Raw genomic sequence first — 21,364 nt, 5'->3', positions numbered from 1 at the left:
TTCTCGACTAAAAAAGCCTCAAAAGTACGTTATGTTGTCCAACAGCAGCAATATTTGTCAAACTGTAGTGAGTTTATTGATCTGCTGTCACTCTGTGGGTGGAGTAATAAAGAAGGGTGAGGAGACTGTTAGGGTGCTGCTATTGCAGACTACCACACAGCATCAACCAATCTGAGTCAAAAACCAGAAAGAACTGTTGTATAAATATAATTTTACACAGTGATAAAAATACAGTCCTATGGTTGCTTACAATTTATTTTTTTAAATAATATAGCTTTTAATATAGCTGCTTTAGCTTTTTTTCTCTTTATTTTTATGCCAAGTAAAGATGTCATTGTTTATATAGAGATGGATTTTTTTTTTATATATAAACCCTAAATATACTGCCTAATATTGAAAGTATTGATAAAAATAGTGAAGACACAAGAAAACAATAATAATAGAAAAAAACTGTAAAATTGCTTAAAATAAGACAGTATAAAATGTTAATGAGTAGACAAGTTACAATCAGTGGTAGTGCAGTGGTAGGTTAGTGTAGACCAGGGGTTCCCAAACTTTTCAGCCCACGACCCCCAAAATAACAATGCCAGTGACTCACGATCCCTAAAATCTTCTGAGGTGGTTATGAATACAGAAACCTTGCATGCAATGGTGCACACACACCAATACACCCAAGTCTATTCTTTGTGTCATTTTTTTATAGATGTCAGTGCTGTAAATGAGCCAGAAAGTTTAACATGGTGTTATAGAATCAATCTGCTGCATCTGACGCTATTACTGTGTCTTTAATATAATGTAATTACCCTAGGGGTCGTAATCCAATACAACTAGTAACTATAAGCTAATATAGTAACTATATAGTATATAGTAACTTGAACAACATTTTTTTTCTTTTCAGTAGGCTATGGATGAAATATGGTATTTCTTATGGTTTCATAAAAATAGATTTTTGGAAATCACCCCCGACCCCCACATTGAGAAACACTGAGCATGAGAGAGAAAAGAAAAAAGGAAAATTACAATTACATGCAAGATAAGCCACATTATTCCCCAAGAGGTCCCTAAATATAATAATAAGGCTTGCCAAACATATGAAAATTTGCCAGAACCTCAAATTGAATTTTTTTTCACAGCGTGATGCTTTAGGTGTATTTAGAGTTTTCCAATGCAATAAAATTTGTCTATTTCAGCTTTTATTAATACTGTTTTTTAATATATTTTCAGTTTTAATAGAAGTTTGTCATTTTCATTAGCTACTGTTTGTTTTTTGTTTTTGTTGTTTCTTTGTAGTTTTCTTTTTTTTTTTTGGTTTCTTTAGTTTTACAAATGTTACTTATTTTAGTTATCAATTATTTTAATTTAAATAAAGGAGTTGGTTATACTCAATTGGCAAATAAAAAGTAAAACCTCTTGTTCTACATAATGCAACCAGAAGAGGGCAGTGCTGTCCTTTAAAATGGGTTTTCTTCTAAATAACTTCTAATTCTTGGTTTAACGCTTATAACAGATCACCAGTTCAAGACCTTCCCTTAACTGACTTTCTGCGAACGGATATTCCTGGAATTCCTTAGAAACGGCGCACAAAGCCCTATTCAACAATGCCATGGTCACATCACCTATCAGTCAAAGACAAAACAAAAACACCACGTCAGCCAACGTGGCAGGAATAACCGAGATAAAAAGTTCTGTATCAACCACGCTTTATCTGTATGACTCGCTAAGATCACCCTGAAGAGTTTTCCTTAAAACATAATAATCTCCCAACAAATAAACATGCACTTCTCTTGACCCAGAGACCATTCTGGCTCATTTTAAAGTGTCTTGTCGAAGCACGTATATAGATAAGGAGAACAGACTGAACTGTAAGATTCAATAACATTATCTGGTTTATCAGACTGTAGCAGAATGTTCTGACACTGCATGATATAACTAAATATTGTATAGAAAGAATATTCACTGTAAAAAATGCAGGGTTCCACATAATCCCTTCATGTTGTCCCAACACAAATCGATTAGGTTAACTTGTATGTTTTTTCACAAATTTAAGTGGATTGAACTTAAAACAATTATGTTATCCCCCCCAAAAATCAAGAAATGTGTTGATTCAGCTCATTTTAAATAAGTAGTTTGAAAAAGCAGCAAAAAAAATTGAGTGTTTGAATATATGCAAAATGTATATGGTATCTTTATTTAATGTTTCCTTCAGAAAAAAATCCCTTAGAGTGGCTCTAAACAGTAATAATTAGCAGTTAAAACTGAGCACAAATAAAAAAAAAACACACACCCAAAACCTACTTTTTTAAACTACTTATTTAAAATGACACAAAACCTCAAGTATTTTGGAGGTAAATGTAATTGTTTTATGTCCATTTCACTTAAATTTGTAAAAACAATTAAATTTGTGTTTGGAAAGCATCAAGGAATTGTTTGGAAAACTCCCCATCTTGAAAGTGTCATTTATCATCTGTTTACCACAATATGTTTTCTTGTTTTCAAGTGTTTTGATGCTGTATTGATGTTGTTTTGCACAGTACCATTGGCTGAATCTGTCATAGTCATGCTGCATCATGAATGAAACACAGCTTTTATTGACCTACCATCAAGGACTGGAACTAACCGTTTTATATAAAAGCTCTTGAGGTTGTGTTGTTTTTATGTAAACTGAGTGTCGCTCTTGACAACACTCTAATGCTGCCAGTCTAATCATAACTGCTTGGCTTCAAGAGGCTTGTTTTAATATTGGGAAAGTCAACACACTAGTTATGTTCATTTTAATTCCTCTAAATTAATCACATGCATAACAATGAATACTTTACAATCAAACTGTATACCAATCATTCTTGTAAGAATATTTTTGTTGCTCTCTGCAACAGGTTTTACAGGAACTGCCAACTATTTGCATTAACAGTGAGACACTTTGTAAGTTATGAAACAATACAATGACCTTTTTAGTTTTTAGTAAGGGATAAATTGAATATATTTCAGATATATAGGTCAGAAATAACTTGGTTTTGACAAACGATTATTTGTTTCACTGATATGGCTTCTTAGATTTAGATTTTATTTTATTAGCACAGCAAAAATAAATAGTGCCGGTAAGAAAACATACAGTTTTGGTTAAATAGAGATTAGATATATTGATTTCGTACCTATAGATTACTGTTTTTATTTTATCTTACTTTGTGTTGGGTTTGATCTCTGGCTTTGTTCAAAATCAAAAATGTTCATTTAAAAAGAAATATATACATAAATCAAACGTTTTAAGATAAACACAATTATAAAATACCAAAAATATGATTAATAAATTAAAAAAATTAAATAAATACATTAAAATTAATTATGGATTAAAATGAATGCAAAAAAAGTGATGAATAATGAGTGAATAAAGGTTTAAGTAATAAACCATTAGATAATTGATTAAAATACAACTAATATTTATGATGCATTTTATTCATTATATGACAATGCCAAAATTAGTAAATGTGTGTGTATATATATATATATATATATATATATATATATATATATATATATATATATATATATATATATATATATGTATGAAAATTTTAAATGCAAAAACTTCTTAAGTGCCATATACTCTTTGTGCAAAAAAATAGATTATTTGCATTGCCTTTAAAGTGAAATAACTACACTTAAACATTTCTAAAAAAAAAAAAAAAAAAAAAAAAAAAACTGAGGAAATTTTCAGATGGCACTTAGAGATTTATGCATATGAACTCTTTTTAGGTATACATATACAGTTGAAGTCAGAATTATTAGCCACCTTTTGATTTTGTTTTCTTTTTTAAATATTTTCCAAATGATATCTAACAGAGCAAGGACATTTTCACAGTATGTCTGATAATATTTTTTTTTCTGTAGAAAGTCTTATTTGTTTCATTTTGGCTAGAATAAAAGCAGTTTTTAGTTTTTTAAATACCATTTTAAAGTCAAATTTATTAGCCCCTTTAAGCAATTTTTTTTTCCCGACTGTCTACAAAACGAACCATCCTTATACAATGACTTGTATACATATACATATACAATGAGCTGTATAGAAGTGTCTTGAAAAAATATCTAGTCAAGTATTATGTACTGTCATCATGGCAAAGATAAAATAAATCAGTTATTAGAAATGATTTATGAAAACTATTATAATTAGAAATGTGTTGAAAAAAATCTTCTTTCCCTTGCACAGAAATTGGGGGGGAAATAAGGGGGCTAATTATTCTGACTTAAATGCTTTAGCCTATATAAAAGAGTGCAAGTATAATTGTGTCTTTATAAAAGAAACTTTACATTTGCCTTTTACATTGTAGGAGGATTTTGAGTCATTAAAAAAACACTTGCATTAACAGTCAAAATTGACAGTTATTTTTCGTTTATAGATGCTTCAAATAATTAATATCAATTAAATCGATCAAAGTTAACTTTGATGTTAATGTTTAGATATCTAAAAGTATCATTTTTAATTTAACTTTGAAAGTATAGCCTACTTCGACGGAAATTTTACAAAGGAATGGCAAAACAATTCTTTGTTCTTTATACTTCGATTAGAAGGAGTCTTAGATTTAAAACTATAACCAATAAAAATAAATCAATTTTCATGTAGATTCCTGCATCTTTTCAATTAATTCTCCATCTGTAACTTCGACATTCTGTTGCTTTTTTTCGAGAAAGGTCTTTAATTCAGCAGTGGATGTGTGCTTCATCCTCACACTCCTTTTACGCACGTATTCCACGAATCCATCCCATTCATTTTCTCGAGTGACCAGCCAATCAGGGGCCGTGCGTAAATGGATTTCCTCGAATCACAGGACGGTGCTGCCCCGTCGCCAAGGTAACTTTTATGACGTCGCTACTTAGTCCCGCCCCTCAGTGCCTGTCTTCGAATCGTTTGGACGTTTACAGCCATTACAATACACAGAATCCACGCAGAGAGCACCGCTGTTTGAGGAAGCCGGAATATTTACATCCTAATTTAAGTTTAAAATTAGTTTCAATTAAACTCGAGTTGGACTTCAAACATTGTACATCTGCCTTTTTAAGCAGTCGCGTTTGTAAATATAGCCAGCGTTGCGTCGACGTGAGACGCTCCGGATTCCCAGGCGTCTGACTGACTAAAGACACGCTCGCGGCATCCTGAGCGTTTTTTCCGTATATATTTGAACGTCTTTATTTCGATAACCAGGGACATTTAGATTTAAGAGACCCGCTTCGATTTAGATGGCAAGCTTCCCAGATTGTGTCAACGAAAATGAAATAGGTGAGTTTTCCTCCATATCTCCACTGCTTTTTACGGGGGAGGGTCTTAATGTTTAACGTTAGTTCTTTATTTCCGTGTGAGTCATCATCATATATATTGTAACGTTATATATCGTGTACACATATGCTGCTATTTGTTTGTCTCATGATTCCAGTGTGTTAAATCAACCATGTTATGAGACACCATCGTTAATGTAAAAAGAAATGTGGAACCCTAATGGTAAATGTGGCCATGAACAATGTGACGGTTAAATATTGACAGTTATTTAGATCGTTTATTAGTTGTTATGCTTGTGGTTGAGCTTCATGTTCACACCCAGCGCGCGTGCACACCTCCCCCACTGCCAGCAGCAGCTTCTCCAGCTCCAGACCCACTGAATGACTCACCACACCAGTGAAACGCCTGCTGAACTACAGCTTTACAAAGTCAAGTGGTGTTAATAAACTTAAAAAATTAAGAGAAACAACCGTTGTGTGTCACTTGTATTGTTCATGATTGAGGCAAAGTTGGTTTTATATTCGCACATTTGCTCAGGGATAACTTGTGACATGCTCCCTACATTGTTTACCATGGTCCTTTGAATATTCGGTCTGAAATTACATGCAAGTATGTCTTAAAACAACATTAGCACTATTAATTTGAAACAATGTAACATTGTAAACAATGTTATATTTTGATAGTCATTGGCTGCTCATATGATTTCACTATTTAGTATTTGCTAAGAATACCTTTCTGAAAGTATGAATGTGTGAATATAAACCCAACTTTACCTCAGTTTTTTTCATGTTTTAATATAACATTCAGGACATCTATATAGTAACTGGAATTCATGTAAGTATTTATGAATAATTAGGTAATGTTACTAGTTGCCACTACCAGGATAATGACTAATGGAAAAAAAAAACTTTTCCTTTGTTCCTGGTGTAAAATGACAGATGTTTGTAAACTTTTTGTCATACTACTAATTTAAGATGAGTAGCTGTTAGTAATTTAATTATTGCATTGCTATTTTAAAGAAAAATGTTAATAATACAAAAATATATGTCACATAATGCACAGGATTTGCTTAATAATTAGTTTAAAATGTTTTATTAAGCCTCTGATGTATATATCCTTTTTTTAATTGCTCTGAATGATACGAAACTTGGGGAAAGCTTGTTTTTGATATTGCAATCTCAGAATTAGTTTAGATTAATAACTTTGAGTTTCACATATTTTTTATTAAAACATTTTTATTTATTTGCAGTTTTTTATAAAAAGCAAGCTTAAACTTCTTTAGCATTCTGTAATTTCATACACACAAGTTTGCTGTTAAAACACTAACTTAATGTCCTTTGAGATCAAGTTCAACATTTGATGTTCTAACATAACATAAATGTGCTTTCTGTTGCAACAGGTAAAGCTAAGTTCATTGGGGAACTCATACCTCCTGTTGCTCCCTTTGACCAAAAGTCTGGACGGGAGACATGGACTGTAGCTTTTGCACCTGATGGTTCCTACTTTGCTTGGTCTCAAGGACATCGGATTGTGAGACTTGTACCATGGAAAAAATGCTTAGCCAGCTTGTAAGTATACGCACTAATCTTTTTGTTTCTTATTATGGTGAGTTGTTATAATGCAACTTTGTTGATGGACTGACGAAGGCAGTTTGTGCGTGTGTTGGTTGTCTGGTCGGGCCCTCTGGGCTTCCAAAGTGGTGTCCGGTTTTGGCTTGCTTTGGATTCAGAAGCACTGCATAGGTCAGCAGTCATCGTTTCACCTTACCATTTGAATAGAGAGACTGCAGTCCAGCATGCAGCCCTGCCAACTAGCCATTGTCCAATTCTGAATGTGAAGTCCTCCAATGGCCTTTGGCTTCATGCCTCCAACTGAGCAACTTTTTGGTTGTTTGTTTTCTCATCTCTTTGCCAGACATTAAATACAGTAGGTCTTGTTCTTTCCTGCAAGTGTTAGATATGTAGTAGTGATCTATCCAATTTCTTCTGTGCTCAATATACAGTTGAAGTCAGAATTATTAGCCCCCCCCCTGTTTATTTTTTCCCCAAATTCTGTTTAACGGAAAGCAGATTTTTTCTGCATATTTCTAAACATAATAATTTAAATAACTCCTCTCTAATAACTGATTTATTTTATCTTTGCCATGATGACAGTAAATAATATTTGACTAGATATTTTTCAAGACACTTCTATACAGCTTAAAGGGACATTTAAAGGCTTAACTAGGTTAATTAGGTCAACTAGGCAGGTTAGAGTAATTAGGCAAGTTATTGTATAATGATGGTTTGTTCTGAAGACTATCAAAAAATATAGATTAAAGGACCTAATAATTTTGGCCTTAAAATTATTATTATTATTTTTTTTTTTTAAGTAAAACTGCTTTTATTCTAGCCGAAACAAAAGAAATAAGACTTTCTCCAGAGGAAAACATATTATTAGACACACTGTGAAAATTCCTTTGCTCTGTTAAACATCATTTGGAAAATATTTTTAAAAGAATAATACATTCAAAGGGGGGCTAGTAATTCTGACTTCAACTGTATGTTTCTGCCTTTTTTTTTCAAATAGTTGTATTGTTATAGAATTTATTGATGTGTTCATGCTAGTAGCTATCATAAAACTCCAAAAATATCACTGCAGCACAACCCAGGGTAAAAGTTTAACAGAGAGGTTACAATAATTTGAAGCTAAACAAACTGTTTCTACATGCTATCTATAAAAGAAAGCATGCTATTGTAAAACAATTTGCGTTTGTTTTACGTCAAAGTGTACAGTAGTAACTTTATTAGTAGTTGTACACACAAAGGTCATCATTTGCATTTAGAATGTGCTGGAACTTTCCTTAAAGGTGTGGCTCACTAAATATGCGAAAGTCCTGATATCAACTACTTTGAAAGCAGGGATATTAAAAGGAGTTAAACAAATCTCTCAATATAATTTTGTAAATGCTTACATTTGTTTTTTAAGATGAGCAAGATGTTTATGAGATGAGAATTTGATAACGGAACGTTCATTTTGTGGGAACTATCCCTTTAAGGCAAATGTAAAAGGAAGCCGTTGTGGCATTATAGGCTTCAGTGGACACGTGGCAGGGATGATCTGTTTCACTTCTGCCTGCTGTGTGTTGTATTGATGTTTCCAGAACCTCACACACTGACTTACATGACTCGATTTCATAACTTGTACAATTTGGCAAGTGTTGTTTAATGGGTCATAGTTGATGCAACAATTCAGTAATCTCTAAGGCAGGGAGCTAACTTGGTGTTTAAATATTACTAAGGTTTTTGTAAAGCAAATTAAGTTGTCCTTTTGCTGCTGTTTGTAATTTCTAAAGGGTAAACATGTTCATTATCTGTTTCCATCAAGCAGAGCAATGATTCGGATTCCATTGTACAACATTAACTTTATTATTGTCTCCCCCTAGTTCTGTAAGGAAGGAAGATCGGTCGAGTGGTGCAGGTCCTCGAAGACTCTCTCGGCAGAACAGTGAGGGCAGTTTGCTGCCAGGCGAGCCCAGGGAGCACACCATTGACTGTGGCGACATTGTGTGGGGTCTGGCCTTTGGCTCTTCCGTACCTGAGAAGCAAAGTCGCTGTGTTAATATTGAATGGCACCGGTTCAAGTTCGGCCAGGACCAGCTCTTGCTGGCTACAGGCCTCAACAATGGCCGCATCAAAATCTGGGATGTATATACAGGTGAGCATCCTCTTGGGTGTCAGTCTGAGTCAGCCATCACAGGCTAATTAAGTATCAGATGTGGCTACTGGAACATCAGCAATTCAACTCCCGGGCAGCTCTCTGAAGGCCTGGGGGTCATGTGGCATTACCATTTGTCTAGTTTACTGTTTACATAATCCTAGCAATTAATGTCATTAAATGGTGGTAGGTTAATGTGTAAAAATAATTCAGACAGTTCTATTAGTTTCTCTGCTAAATAAATGTGTTTTGTGTGAGTACACCCATGCCCGTTCCTGATTCAGCATGCCAGGTTCCTGTTTTTCTATTCTCTAACAGATGCGTGTGCGCATGAGTGTTAGAGAGAGGGGAGGTGGTGGTTATATAAGCTGTTGACATGATCTTTAAGCCAAAACTTTTCACCAAGTTAATAATACTTCTCATATTGCTTTTTTAACTGTATATCTTATATGCGTCTACTGACAACTTTTATGTAGGTTATAAATAGTTTTTATTATGTGTATTTTATTACAAATTAAAGAGGTGTGCTCTCCCTTTTACAATACATGTTTCTGCTTTACAAACCTTAAACTACTTTACTGTTGGTTTTTGAGCCACTGAGGTTCTGCTTTTTTTCCTCTGAGTTACACAATCTCAACAGTGCAACACTGTAAATCTGCTACTGTCCTGTTTGGACACTGCCATTGGTTCTTTTTAGGGGACAGCGATGTTTTCTTCATTTAATGACTCCACCTCTCTTCTAACTGAAACCACAATGCTATAAATTTATCCAGCAAATTCTCTTTCCAGGGTGTATGACTCCTTTAGTTATGTTTTTTTTTTTTTTTTTTAACATCTCCTCTAAAACTTCCTGGAAATCTGATAGCACTGTATTGTAAAGTATCTCAACAGGATTTGTGCCACATACCTGTCATACAGTAAGCTAAAGTCACTGTAGATTTTCACGCTTGACAGACTACAAATGATGCTTGTTACTAAACCCCAATCGTATATCCAGAAATACATGTTTACATTGTTACTGTACGTTTTAGTCACTGTATTGCAACTAATTATAGGGATTTAATGTTATTAGGCTGGCAGGTGTCAGATGCTTTGCTTCCATATACCTCAAGGCAGTTCTTTTATAACAAGAGCTTACTGTATACTACTGTCTTAGTCTATAACTGTACAACTGTCAGAGTCTATAACTGTATTTCCTCTATTTAATTTACAAGTAGACCAAAAATATTTAAAATGCTCCTAAAATGTTGTCGCTGATGCAACATTGACAGTTTGAATCGATTAATATGGACTTTGTGGTGTTTAATCCAAAATGGTTTGAATGAAACTGAAATTGTATCTTTGTATTTTGTGGATAGGAAAGCTTTTGCTGAACCTGATGGATCACACAGACATTGTGCGAGACCTGACATTTGCCCCGGATGGAAGTTTAGTACTGGTCTCTGCCTCAAGAGACAAAACTCTACGCGTGTGGGACCTCAAAGATGACGGTGAGGACCTACTGCTGGTTTGGTATTTGCTGCCACAACTTAAGTTTATTGTATTTTTCATTAACCTTTATAATTAACTACACTATGTCCAACCACATGCTGAAAAGTTCTATGCTGTACAGTTACGTTGCACAGCAGTCTGCTTTGGTTTTAGCAGCCGTTTTATTTTTATTTTATCTTGCACACTCGCTCAAGCATGCACGTGCACACCCACTCAGATTCCTCCATATGGGGCAAAGTAGTTGAAAACAATAGGATGCCAAGCCCAAAGGAATGTTTGCTGATGTTTTCTCTTTTTCTTGCAAGATCCGAGAACAAACGAATCACATGAATCTTATTTATATAGTGGGAACTCAATAATATAATGGAGCTCAATGTATTTTTTAACTAATCGTGCAAGAATGTTGGCCAGCGTTCAATTCCTCTGCACTCATAGTGGTTACAAGCAGGACTTGAAAAGGAATTCAGCCTCTAGCTTTTTGTTTCCTGCATTACTTCAGCAATGTTTTCAGAGATACATTTTCTATTTAGATGAACAATAAAATGCAGGAAGAACTGTGTTTTTGATCATTTTTAATTTTAACCATAATAAATGTTTATAGAAAATTGGCTAAAGTTAAAGCAGCATGGCAAACCTGATTTACCAAGTGCAACGTGTTCCTAAGTTAACCGCTATGTTGATGCTGGAACAACATTCAATCAGCCAATCAGATTTAGAGGATGCATTTTTAGGTTTGCAATCAGGGTTATGTGCTTCAACATCATTGTTATTAACCTATAGTTTCCTTTGATTATTAGAAATAGTTTACAGTTAGGTTTAGAGTTAGGTATTAGGTTTGAATGACAATTTTGAACAGGAACGATGTTCCAGGATCAACAAATTATATCTAACTCTCTAAAGTTAGGATGTGCCTTAATCATTGCATTTTGTTTTAATAGGTAACATGGTGAAAGTACTCCGTGGCCATCAAAACTGGGTCTACTGCAGCGCTTTCTCACCTGATTCATCTGTCCTTTGTTCTGTGGGCGCTGGCAAAGCGGTATGTTTTTCAGTTCTTCCTTCCTGTTTGTTTTCTGTTTGGTGTGCTGCTTTCTGTTGATAGCTCTGCTTTGGCCAATCATTGAGTGCTAAATGAATCTTTATCTTAATGCTCAGTGCCATAACTATGCTTCTATAAACCTTGCCTGCAGTTTTGAGTTCTGGTTTGCTGCTGTTCAAACATGATATTTAAGTAAATATGAATTGAAATGCAAATGGAGCATGATTCTTCTCTACCGATGAAGCTAAACATTGATAGCAGTCTAACAGTCTTCATGCACAATGAAAAGTCTAGAAATGGTATATATATTTAATAAAAAATTTAAATTATGCACACATTGTGAAATTAAATCTGATGTCAGGAATTTCACAAATGTTTAAAAGTTTGGTGTCAGTAAAAATTTTTTTTTTTTTTTTTATGAAACTTGTACCGCTAATCCACAAGGATCATTTAAATTTATGCAACGTGACCTGTAAAACATTAAAAATGTAGCAAAATCTTTGATTTACATGAATTCTAGTTTTTCTTCATGTTTCTTGATAACTGAGTGAGCTTATTGGAATGATCACTATTCATGAATATTCTAAAGATCATGCCACACTGAAGTAATGACTGCTGATACCACCAAAATTTTGGCCATTGAAACCTAATTTCCCAATACTTTCAAACAAAATTCTTTTAAACTAATTATTTTAAATGACTGCTTCACAATATTTCTGTTTTTATAGTATGCCAACAATACACAAGACTTACTGACCCTAAACTTCTGAACCGTAGTTTTTCGAGTGAAAATGTAGCTGTCACACTGGTTGTGTGTGAAAGCCCTTACGGCACCACAATAAGGAGTGTTCCAGACGTCCCTATAAAACTATTTCTAAAGTCTATTTGGCTCCAAGTTAATTGTCCTCCCATGAGCAGGCTGCAGTGGTTAAACTGTACGGTTGTGTGTGTCCATAAGTGTCTTGCTTTCCCTGTCCCAGGTGATGGCAGAGCTGTGTGTTTGAGTGGTTATGAGGGAAGCGCCGCGCTGACATATAGAGCAGCCGGTGCGGACCAAGTGGGGCACGGCTGCCATCGCGGCCCCCGTTGGACGCTCATGTGCCCGTGCCCACGCCCCAGGGGCTTCCATGCTCCTGCCCACAAGGGCTTCCTGTACGTAGGTTCTGCTCCATGTCTGTCTACCTCCCGTTGTCGCAGTTCTCACTTCTTTTACCTTATCTCTCAGAGGAGTTGACAGTGAGACCCCATTCCCTTCCTGCCCTTCCTTATCTCCTTTCCATCTCTATATTCAGTAGCATTTCCATCATCTACACATTTACTCTAAAGCAGGAGCTCTAGGCATTGTGTCTGCTGTATGTGTACACCAGCCAGCCAGTAGAGCCTCCCCTACCTATTAGTCTCTTAATTAACCAAACTCACAACACTCTTGAATCACAACGCTTAGTCACTGGTTGATTTATTTAATTATTTTCTGTACAAAATGCCCTAGACAGACTCTTTTGTAATGGGGTTAGTAGTTGAGGGGGGTATTTGGGGCATTGTTGGCATGTGTGAGCAATGAAAGGGCTCCTTGTGCCTCAGCATACTGCCTGCCAATCAGTAATGTTAGTGTAATGTGGAATTACTTGGATTAGGAAAACATGTTACAAAAATTTTCATCCTGTTGCGTCATGCATGAAGCCACCAGAAGCAAGAGCTGTGGGGGTTTTCCATGCTGGTAGCACTTGCACTGTGAAAGCATATCTTGTTTTCCAAATGTGGATAACCCTATTTGTTGCTCTCAAAGGAGAGTTTGTTTCACTGGTGCCAGACCAGAGTACTGTAGCAAGTAACAACATGCTTTTTCTATTTTATAAAGTACCACTTAATAATAGTAGCACTTTATTTAAAGCTGCAGTCATGCACTCTACAGAAAGGCTGTTCTGTAAAGATATCTGGGTTGGCTTAACCTTGAGTTTTAGCTATGATCGTGCACCTTGAAGCCCTTTCAACTCACATTGCCAAGAAAATGGTGAATAAAACTTACGTAGGCCATTGTAGTTTCCCCACAAACATCATAATGTTTAAATGACAAATAGGTACTAAATAACTATGTATGCACATTTGCTCAAGTGCAATGTCTGTAGATTACATCAAATAAATAAGAATGTTTACGTAATATAAATAAACCATGCAGGAGTTTTGACTTTTTGGAACTTACAAATACACAGTTAAGGTGTGGTCACATTAGCAACTTCTTATAGTCTAAAAAGTCCTATTTTCATAGAGTAGCGTAGTCTGACGTAAAGACAAATTTGTCATTTTTTTTATCGCGCGGTATTGAGGAACCCTTTCCACAATTTAACATCTTTACTCTATCCCTCTTTTTTAAACTCCACTTTCAAAATGATTATGTATGACTGATATTTACACTTATGTCAGACACTTTTAATGTTAAATAAAGCCCATAATCAGTACCTGAGATCATAAATACCACTTTATGTGCTGTTCTTTCAGAAGTGTCATCTCAGAAACAGAAATTGTTTCTGAAATTGTATGTTTTGTCCAACGCCATCTTAGGGCAATTCGTAACTTTGATTTAGTGGCTAACTCGTATGAATTCGTAAGATCTCATTCGTACAATTTACTCATCCCCCAATGACGGTTAAGTTTAGGGGTGGGGTTGGGTGCCCCCCTTCCTTTTTAAAATCGTACATTCTCTTGCAAATTAACCACTAAACTGACAAAACGTATAATAGTTACGTTTCCTCCTGAGATCAGGCTGGTTTTGTCATGTATTACAGTCAAGACTGGTAGTGCAAAAACTGTAATTTTAAAATAAAAACAAATCAGATGTTACAGTGTTGAAGGTCAGGGTGTCTTTTAATCCGGCACATTTTAATTCTTCCCATTTTCCCTTTGCAAAATCTGTGTGGAAAATTCTAAAATCACATAGATTCATACTGAATTGATTTAGGCCATAATATTTGGCCAAATGGCAAATGTGACCGCACCTTTTCACTTTCTAAACTGTAAATGGTTGTGCTGGAGTAAAAAAAAGCCTTAGGAAAGCTGGATGACTGATTTAGCAGATTTTGCAGTTGTGTAATGTGCCTGTATTCTGTGTTTGCCAAAGGAGTCTACCTTTTGGCCATCAAATGTTCTCTTCTCTTGCAGTATCTCTTCGTAGGCCTCCACCGGCGCGGTGCAAGCCTATTGTAAACTCAAGTGAACTAAAACTGAAAGGGGATACCAGTGGAGTAACATTATGTTACCTTAAGTTACTACTTTGTAATTATTTTTATTTTCATATTTTGTAGTAATTATTGGACAAATGTATTGAATGTTATTTTTTTTCATACATGTACATTTAGTATTTCCATGCACATTTGTAGCTACATTATAATTGTAAAACATATTTCATGTATTAAAACTGCTAGCTGCTCTGTAGAGATTGACATTTGTGCAGTGTTGTGCATCTAAGCCTTGCTGTTACTTTGGCATGTGCTACTTTTTCTGGGTTTGGTTGTAGTGCTAAAAAATGACACTGAGCACATTTTGATCTTGCTGTTTAATTTGGATTAATTCTTTGTTTGAATTTCTTGTCTTTGTACTGTGGAGAAGCGCAGTAGGCTATAACACATTTACCTCTTGCATTACAGGTCTTCCTGTGGGACATGGATAAATACACTCTGATCCGTAAGCTGGAGGGCCATCATAATGATGTTGTGTGTTGCGAGTTTTCTCCAGATGGGGCTTTACTGGCCACAGCCTCCTATGACACCCGCGTCATAGTTTGGGACCCTCATACAGCCACAGTTTTACTCGAGCTGGGGTATGTGATTAGTTTTTTATTCTCTTTACAGGCATTCCTATCTAATATGAGTTCTCATTCATTGTTAGTTCTCACCGAGTAGTTCTCAAGCTCCTGTTATCTCTTATCTTCCCTTCAGGCATCTTTTTCCTCCTCCCTCACCCATATTTGCTGGAGGGGCAAATGACCGATGGGTTCGCTCTGTTGCTTTTTGTCACGATGGTCGGCACATTGCCAGCGTCACTGATGACAGGTAAGAATTCAACTTTGACATTTTCCTGTTGCAGTTAGTAGCCTACTTTTAAGGGACGAGGAATGTATGGGGAAGGAGTGTGTGATTTTGGTTGCTGGGCCTCTTTCTTGGAAAGATCACATGCCTCTCATATGACATCCATTAATCACTATGAGGCACACAGTTTGCTTCAGCGCGCCTCCTGCCGATTCTGGGTGAAGGCGTTGCTCTTGTACACGAAACGTTTGTGCTCCACAAAATGGCGGAAGCGAAAGAAAGTTACATCACTGCGCATTTGATTTAATACATTAATTTTACCTACAAATACATTTATACTACTGCATTATTACTGCATTTAGTTGATTAAAATACAGTAAAAAACATGTAAGCTGCTTTTCACCATGCAGTCATTAGTGTTTAGTGTCAAATGATCTTTCAAATGACTTTCTAATACGATTTTTTGCATAGATGTCATTTTTATATTGGTATTGTATTTAAAAATATATATAATAATTTCAGGATTCTGTGATTAAGTGAATCAAAATGCATTTACTTCTGTCATTTTAATGAAAAAAAATAATACAAATATTTATATTGTCACTTTTTTGTAACAATTTAATGTCCTTTATTATTTAAAGATGTTTTATTTAAAAAAAAAGTTAATTTACTGACCCCAAAACTTCACATAAGTAGTAAAATAATTTTTAAATTAAGAAAATATATACTCTAAGTCCAGTGTCGTTTTATCCTTTAATTTAACTACTAAACTATACAGTGCACTAGAAGAAAGCAAAGTTGTAAGTAAAAATGAACAATCAACTTGTATCTGAATATTTCAGGCTGGTGCGTTTCTGGAGTATCGATGAGAAGAGTCCTCAAGCCATCGGCCCCCTCACTAATGGCCTCTGTTGTGCCTTTTCTACTGACGGAAGTGTCTTATCTGCTGGGTATGATTCCTTTATTCTCTTGTTAAGTGGATAAAATTTATTATATAAATGATGATGCCAAAAAACTCGAGTTATTAATAACTTAATCCATAATCAAAAGTGCACTGAACTGGTTCTGCAGCTTTGTATATGAAATAAATCTGATGAGTTAGCTGACTAAAATGCAGTCTGTAGACACAAGTTTTCACTCAGTATACTGTTACTGTAAACTTTAGTCCCTTTTTAGGGTGATTTTGTTCTGCAGTGTAGATTTACAACACCTATATAACACCACACACACTTAAGACATTAAACAACATGAAAAGTACTAAAACAGAAACTACCTCTTCCTATTAAAGTTGAGCAAATCAATCACACAAGAAACAAATGAAAATTTAAATCTGTTGGTCCTTTCTAAACCCTACACCGAGATCCTGAGGGAAGGATGTGAAATTAATCAATTTCTTTATCACCTGGCTTTCATACAAATAAGATAACCCTGACACTTTTACCTTGTGAAATTAATACTTTGGTGCAGGTATTTAAAACCTATAACAGAAGTTCTTCTGTTTTTTTTTTAAAGTAGCAAACCAACAAATCAATGAAAAGGTTCAAATGGATTATATATAACGGCTTGCAAAACCCAGTAGCCCGATGTTTAATGTGTCTTTAGCAGCAGCATAAACTGAACATCCTGATTCATTCCATTAACTTACATGCCAGCTCCAAATAATGAATTCAACAAAGTATATAAAAATGACATTTATTCAGGGACAATTAAAAAATTAATAAACATAAACTTAAAATGAATTATTTGTAACACCGCAGAATTGTACAGAACTGTACAGTTTAATAGGACATGTCGTTGGGTTTGTTTAGTCGTTTCACGTGATGAGGCCTGTGTAAGCAATGCAGAATTAAAATGTATATATATCTTTATGCAATTATTCAATATTAAGATCAAGATAAGTTGGTTAGTCATTATGACTGTAATGAAAAACCCTTTATTTTTAAACAATCCAAATGCATGCATCTCTGTGAAAAGTGTGTGCAGATCAGACACGCGTGCTAAAGAAAGATAGAATAGACGTTATAAGTTAATAAGGATAAGTTAATGTCATCTGCCTACTTTTTGCGGTTATTTAACATGATCTGTAAACAATTGGCAGTCAGCTTGTAAATGGAAATGTCTGTGCACTTAAAGGGCAAGTTAAGGGGCAATTACCTAAAAATGAAAATTAACCCACTGTTTACTCCCTTCACTTGTTTCAAACCTGTTTGAGTTTAAAAGAGAAAGAAACCCAAGCAGGTCTGAAATGAGTGAAGGGTGAGTAAATAATGACAGTTTTCTAGTTCGGGTGAAATATGTATTTGTGTCTCCTCTACCTCAAAGCTAAATCATCCAGATTTTACAGGTAGCAGTAATTTAGTTACACAAGAAAAAATCCAAAATAACCTCTAGGGAACCTGCTATTTTATATATCTATACTCTGTAACATATTAGTATGTATTTATAGCTGCAATTAATAACCTTAACAATGTTCACTTAACATCATTTAATAAAAATAATTAAAAACTTTTAAAGGTTAAATAATACAATTTTGGTTATTTAAAAATGAATATACAGCCTATAACAAATGCCATTATATCTTTCCACTATTTTATAAATAATGTATTTTCTATTTGGGCTACTTAATTTATATTTGGGCTACCAAAAACTGAAAAGTGGCTACCAGGTATTTAGAAATTTTGCAAGCCCTGTTGAGGCCTTATAAATTGCCACCATCAGAGTCTTATCAATATTAAACTTCATCAACTTCCACAGACAATAAAGTCTTTCTATATCTACAAGCGATCGTTTAACCAGCAATATACAAACATAACTATGGCGGCTTTTCAGTTTGCTCAAAACATCAGAATAAGTTTCAGTACTAAGTTACTTAAATCAAATCTCTTCTCTCAGGTCCCGGGATGGCAGTGTGCATTTCTGGGCTTCTCCACGCAGTATCGCCAGCCTTCAGCACCTGTGCCGAATGACCCTGCGACGAGTCATGCCCACTCAGCAGGTTTACACGCTGCCCATTCCCTTTTCCATGCAGGACTACCTGGCCTACAAAACGCTTTAACTAGCAACACAAACCACAGCACTCTCTCAAATGTTTTTTCTGCTCATACAGACCATTAGATGACAGCGAGGTCTGTTCTTTTTGTATTTATTTTTTTGTATTATTTGGACAATATTCTTACCTTCAAGCCCATATCAGGTAGCGGCCTTTAGAAAGCCTTAATATATCAGCGGACCACATTTTGATTTGCAATTCTTTCTTTTTTCATCTGGCACAACTTGTATAGCACCTTATAGCTAGGTGAATGTGGTGCTTTTAGCTCCTCCACCGAGTTTAAAGCGATGTGATGGGGGAATAATGTCTCCCCAATGTTCTGCAGTGTTTTTCTTTGTCTGTGCTGGCTGTGTGAAGGATTGAAGGGAAGATACAATGTGAACGCATGTATGTGTGAGTGCGTGTGCTAGATTGAAGATAGGTTGGTAGTTCAGGGACACAGGCAGTGCCTCCCCTTTACGTGCCTCTTTAGACAAAATACACTCGCTTAACGGTGCTTCAGTAATGACCTTCTGTTCAACAACACAATCCTAAAACTACAGTAACGCACACGGGCTTACTTTTTTCTTCAGAAATTGTATATTTTTTACGTGTACAGAGATTTGTAAAGGCATGTTATTGAGTGTGTGTGTGTTTATATAAATACAAATCTTTGTATAAATATTCTAAGTATATATAAATATATATATGTAGCTTCATTTTTTCCAGCGCTTTCATCCATAGCTGTATTAAAGTTAGCTCTTTTTCTCTTGTGCGATGATGGGTTGTAGCAGAGTTGCACAACAGGTTGCTTTGAGGAGAATCTGGCAACCAGTTCAATGATGTATTCCAGTAGCAAAACCACATTTGATTTCTTATTCCGAACAATTTACCATCAACTTTGCTGTTTGGCACTGTAACAGTGCTTGGGATGCATTGCATTGTCCTAGTGTTTCCCCACATACACACACAGTTCACTCTTGTGCACTGTAGATGTTGGCTATGTGCAATTTAACAGAGAGCCAACTTGGTTTCATTTGGGCATGTCTCATCTACCTCTCATTTTGGAGAACTGAAAATATTGATGGTTTATTGGAAGAAAAGCATCCTGATTCTGTTTATTGATCCATTTATGCGTTATATGACCTTTGCCTGTCAGCTTAATGCAATCACATAGTCTTATTAATGTGCACTGTAAAACGTTTCACATCGGTTATGCTTATAAACTCAAGTTTACCAGCTGCCTTGTAAATTGGAGTCAACTCAACTAAGAGAGATTCTTTGTTTTAACTGAACTCACAGCAAAACTTAACATCTTGAGTTGAAACGGAATCTCTCTAAACTGAGTGGACTCACATTTTCAAGGCAGCTGGTGAACTTGAGTTTGTAAGTATAAGCGATGTGAAAGGTTTTACAGTGTGGGAATCTGAAGTGGCATGTTGATCTAGTCATGCTGGCAAAGAGTCTCTGCAATAAAAACTAAAAGTGTTCATAAAGCCGATGCCAAAGATCCCCGCTTATTGATGAGATTGGCGCAGTCGGGGTTCTCTTTCCTTCTTCCTCCATTTATGGCGAAAACTTGAAAGTCTTTTTTGTATTCGTAAGTCTGCTGTTATGCTTGAGTGTATGAAGAATGCTTATGTGAAGTAGAAAGATGCGTAGATGCACCAGGATGTTGTGGTAGTGTTTTCAGTCGGGTTGTAGAGATGTTTGGAAAGTAGTCAGTTTGTCCAGCTGTTTCAGGCAGAATACCTTATGCTGTTCCCAATTCGTCAAAAGGAAAAGTCATCTGACAAGAATGTACTTTTTTTTCTGTCCTCCAAAAGTTGGAGTTTCTGTTTGTTTGTTTGTTTGTTTATTTGTTTTGATTGTCAGAATAAAGTATTTTAATTCATTCTGTTGTCTTGACTTATTTTTAAAGTCTTTATGCCATTTTATGTCAAATGTGTATAAGGGAAGTTTCACAAACTAATTTCGAGAGGAGCATGTGAGATGATTGAGCACGACTGGCTGCTCCTCCGTAATCGGTAATAATCCAATCAGAGCTATTCAAGCTTACTATAAATGGATTGTTTTCTTTCTACTGCTCTATCTTCGTTTTAGATGAATCCCCCCTTCCACCCCATCTCCTCCTTTTCCTCCATGTTCTAAGGGAGAGCTCTCAAGATCTACCTGATCTCGGATCCCCTTATATGCTTATTGACCGGGCGGGAGCCTTGGGCTCAAGTATCTCCGAGCTCAGGGTTCTAGCATGCATATCTAATTGGGAACTTTTGAATTAAAACAATATAACATTAAAAGAAAATTTTAAAATATATGAAGATATTTTGAAGGCAAAACTGAATATTTAGCGATCTTAGGCCATTGTCAGTGTCACATGATTTTTCAGAAAGCATTTTGAAGCTGATTTATTGCTAAATGAAATATTATTTAGTGCTGGGTAAACTATAATTACAATTAATCACTTCTTAAATGGATTTTCTTGTGTGTGTGTGCATGCGCGGGCGCACTCTGTGTTTATTTTGTATGCATCAGGGTGTCCGCGAGGTCGTATGGAAGTCTTAATGTCTTAAATTTCAGAAACTAAATTTTTTAAAGTCCTAAATTTACTTAAATGTTTTGTTGTAGGTCCTAAACCATGTTAAACAGGTCTTAATTTTTCTATGTTCAAGTAAAGCTACCCAATCGTCCATCTTAAAGCTTTATATATATATATATATATATATATATATATATATATATATATATATATATATATATATATATATATATATATATATATATATATATACACACACACACACACACACACATCACAACAG

The 21,364-nt window shown here is 35.2% G+C and overlaps 2 protein-coding genes across 6 annotated transcripts in view; one reads left to right on the top strand and one right to left on the bottom strand.

Moving 5' to 3' along the window:
- The window catches only part of or40a1 (odorant receptor, family 40, subfamily A, member 1), a 617,996-nt gene that overhangs the window by 163,937 nt on the left and 432,695 nt on the right, over positions 1 to 21,364 (bottom strand). The window lies entirely within an intron of this gene.
- wsb1 (WD repeat and SOCS box containing 1) lies at positions 4,917 to 20,436 on the top strand. 4 transcript variants are annotated; one of them, XR_012390373.1, is made up of 10 exons: positions 4,917 to 5,269; positions 6,666 to 6,834; positions 8,691 to 8,962; positions 10,321 to 10,452; positions 11,392 to 11,492; positions 15,134 to 15,306; positions 15,425 to 15,538; positions 16,357 to 16,464; positions 18,407 to 18,780; positions 19,912 to 20,436. XR_012390373.1 is itself a non-coding variant. In NM_199633.1 (9 exon segments), coding segments are annotated over 9 exon segments (1,272 nt in total). In that variant the 5' UTR covers positions 4,949 to 5,229; the 3' UTR covers positions 18,570 to 20,436.

Source organism: Danio rerio, chromosome 15, assembly GCF_049306965.1.
Source record: "Danio rerio strain Tuebingen ecotype United States chromosome 15, GRCz12tu, whole genome shotgun sequence".
NCBI classification, from domain to species: domain Eukaryota; kingdom Metazoa; phylum Chordata; class Actinopteri; order Cypriniformes; family Danionidae; genus Danio; species Danio rerio.
This window is presented reverse-complemented; position numbering and strand designations above follow the sequence as displayed.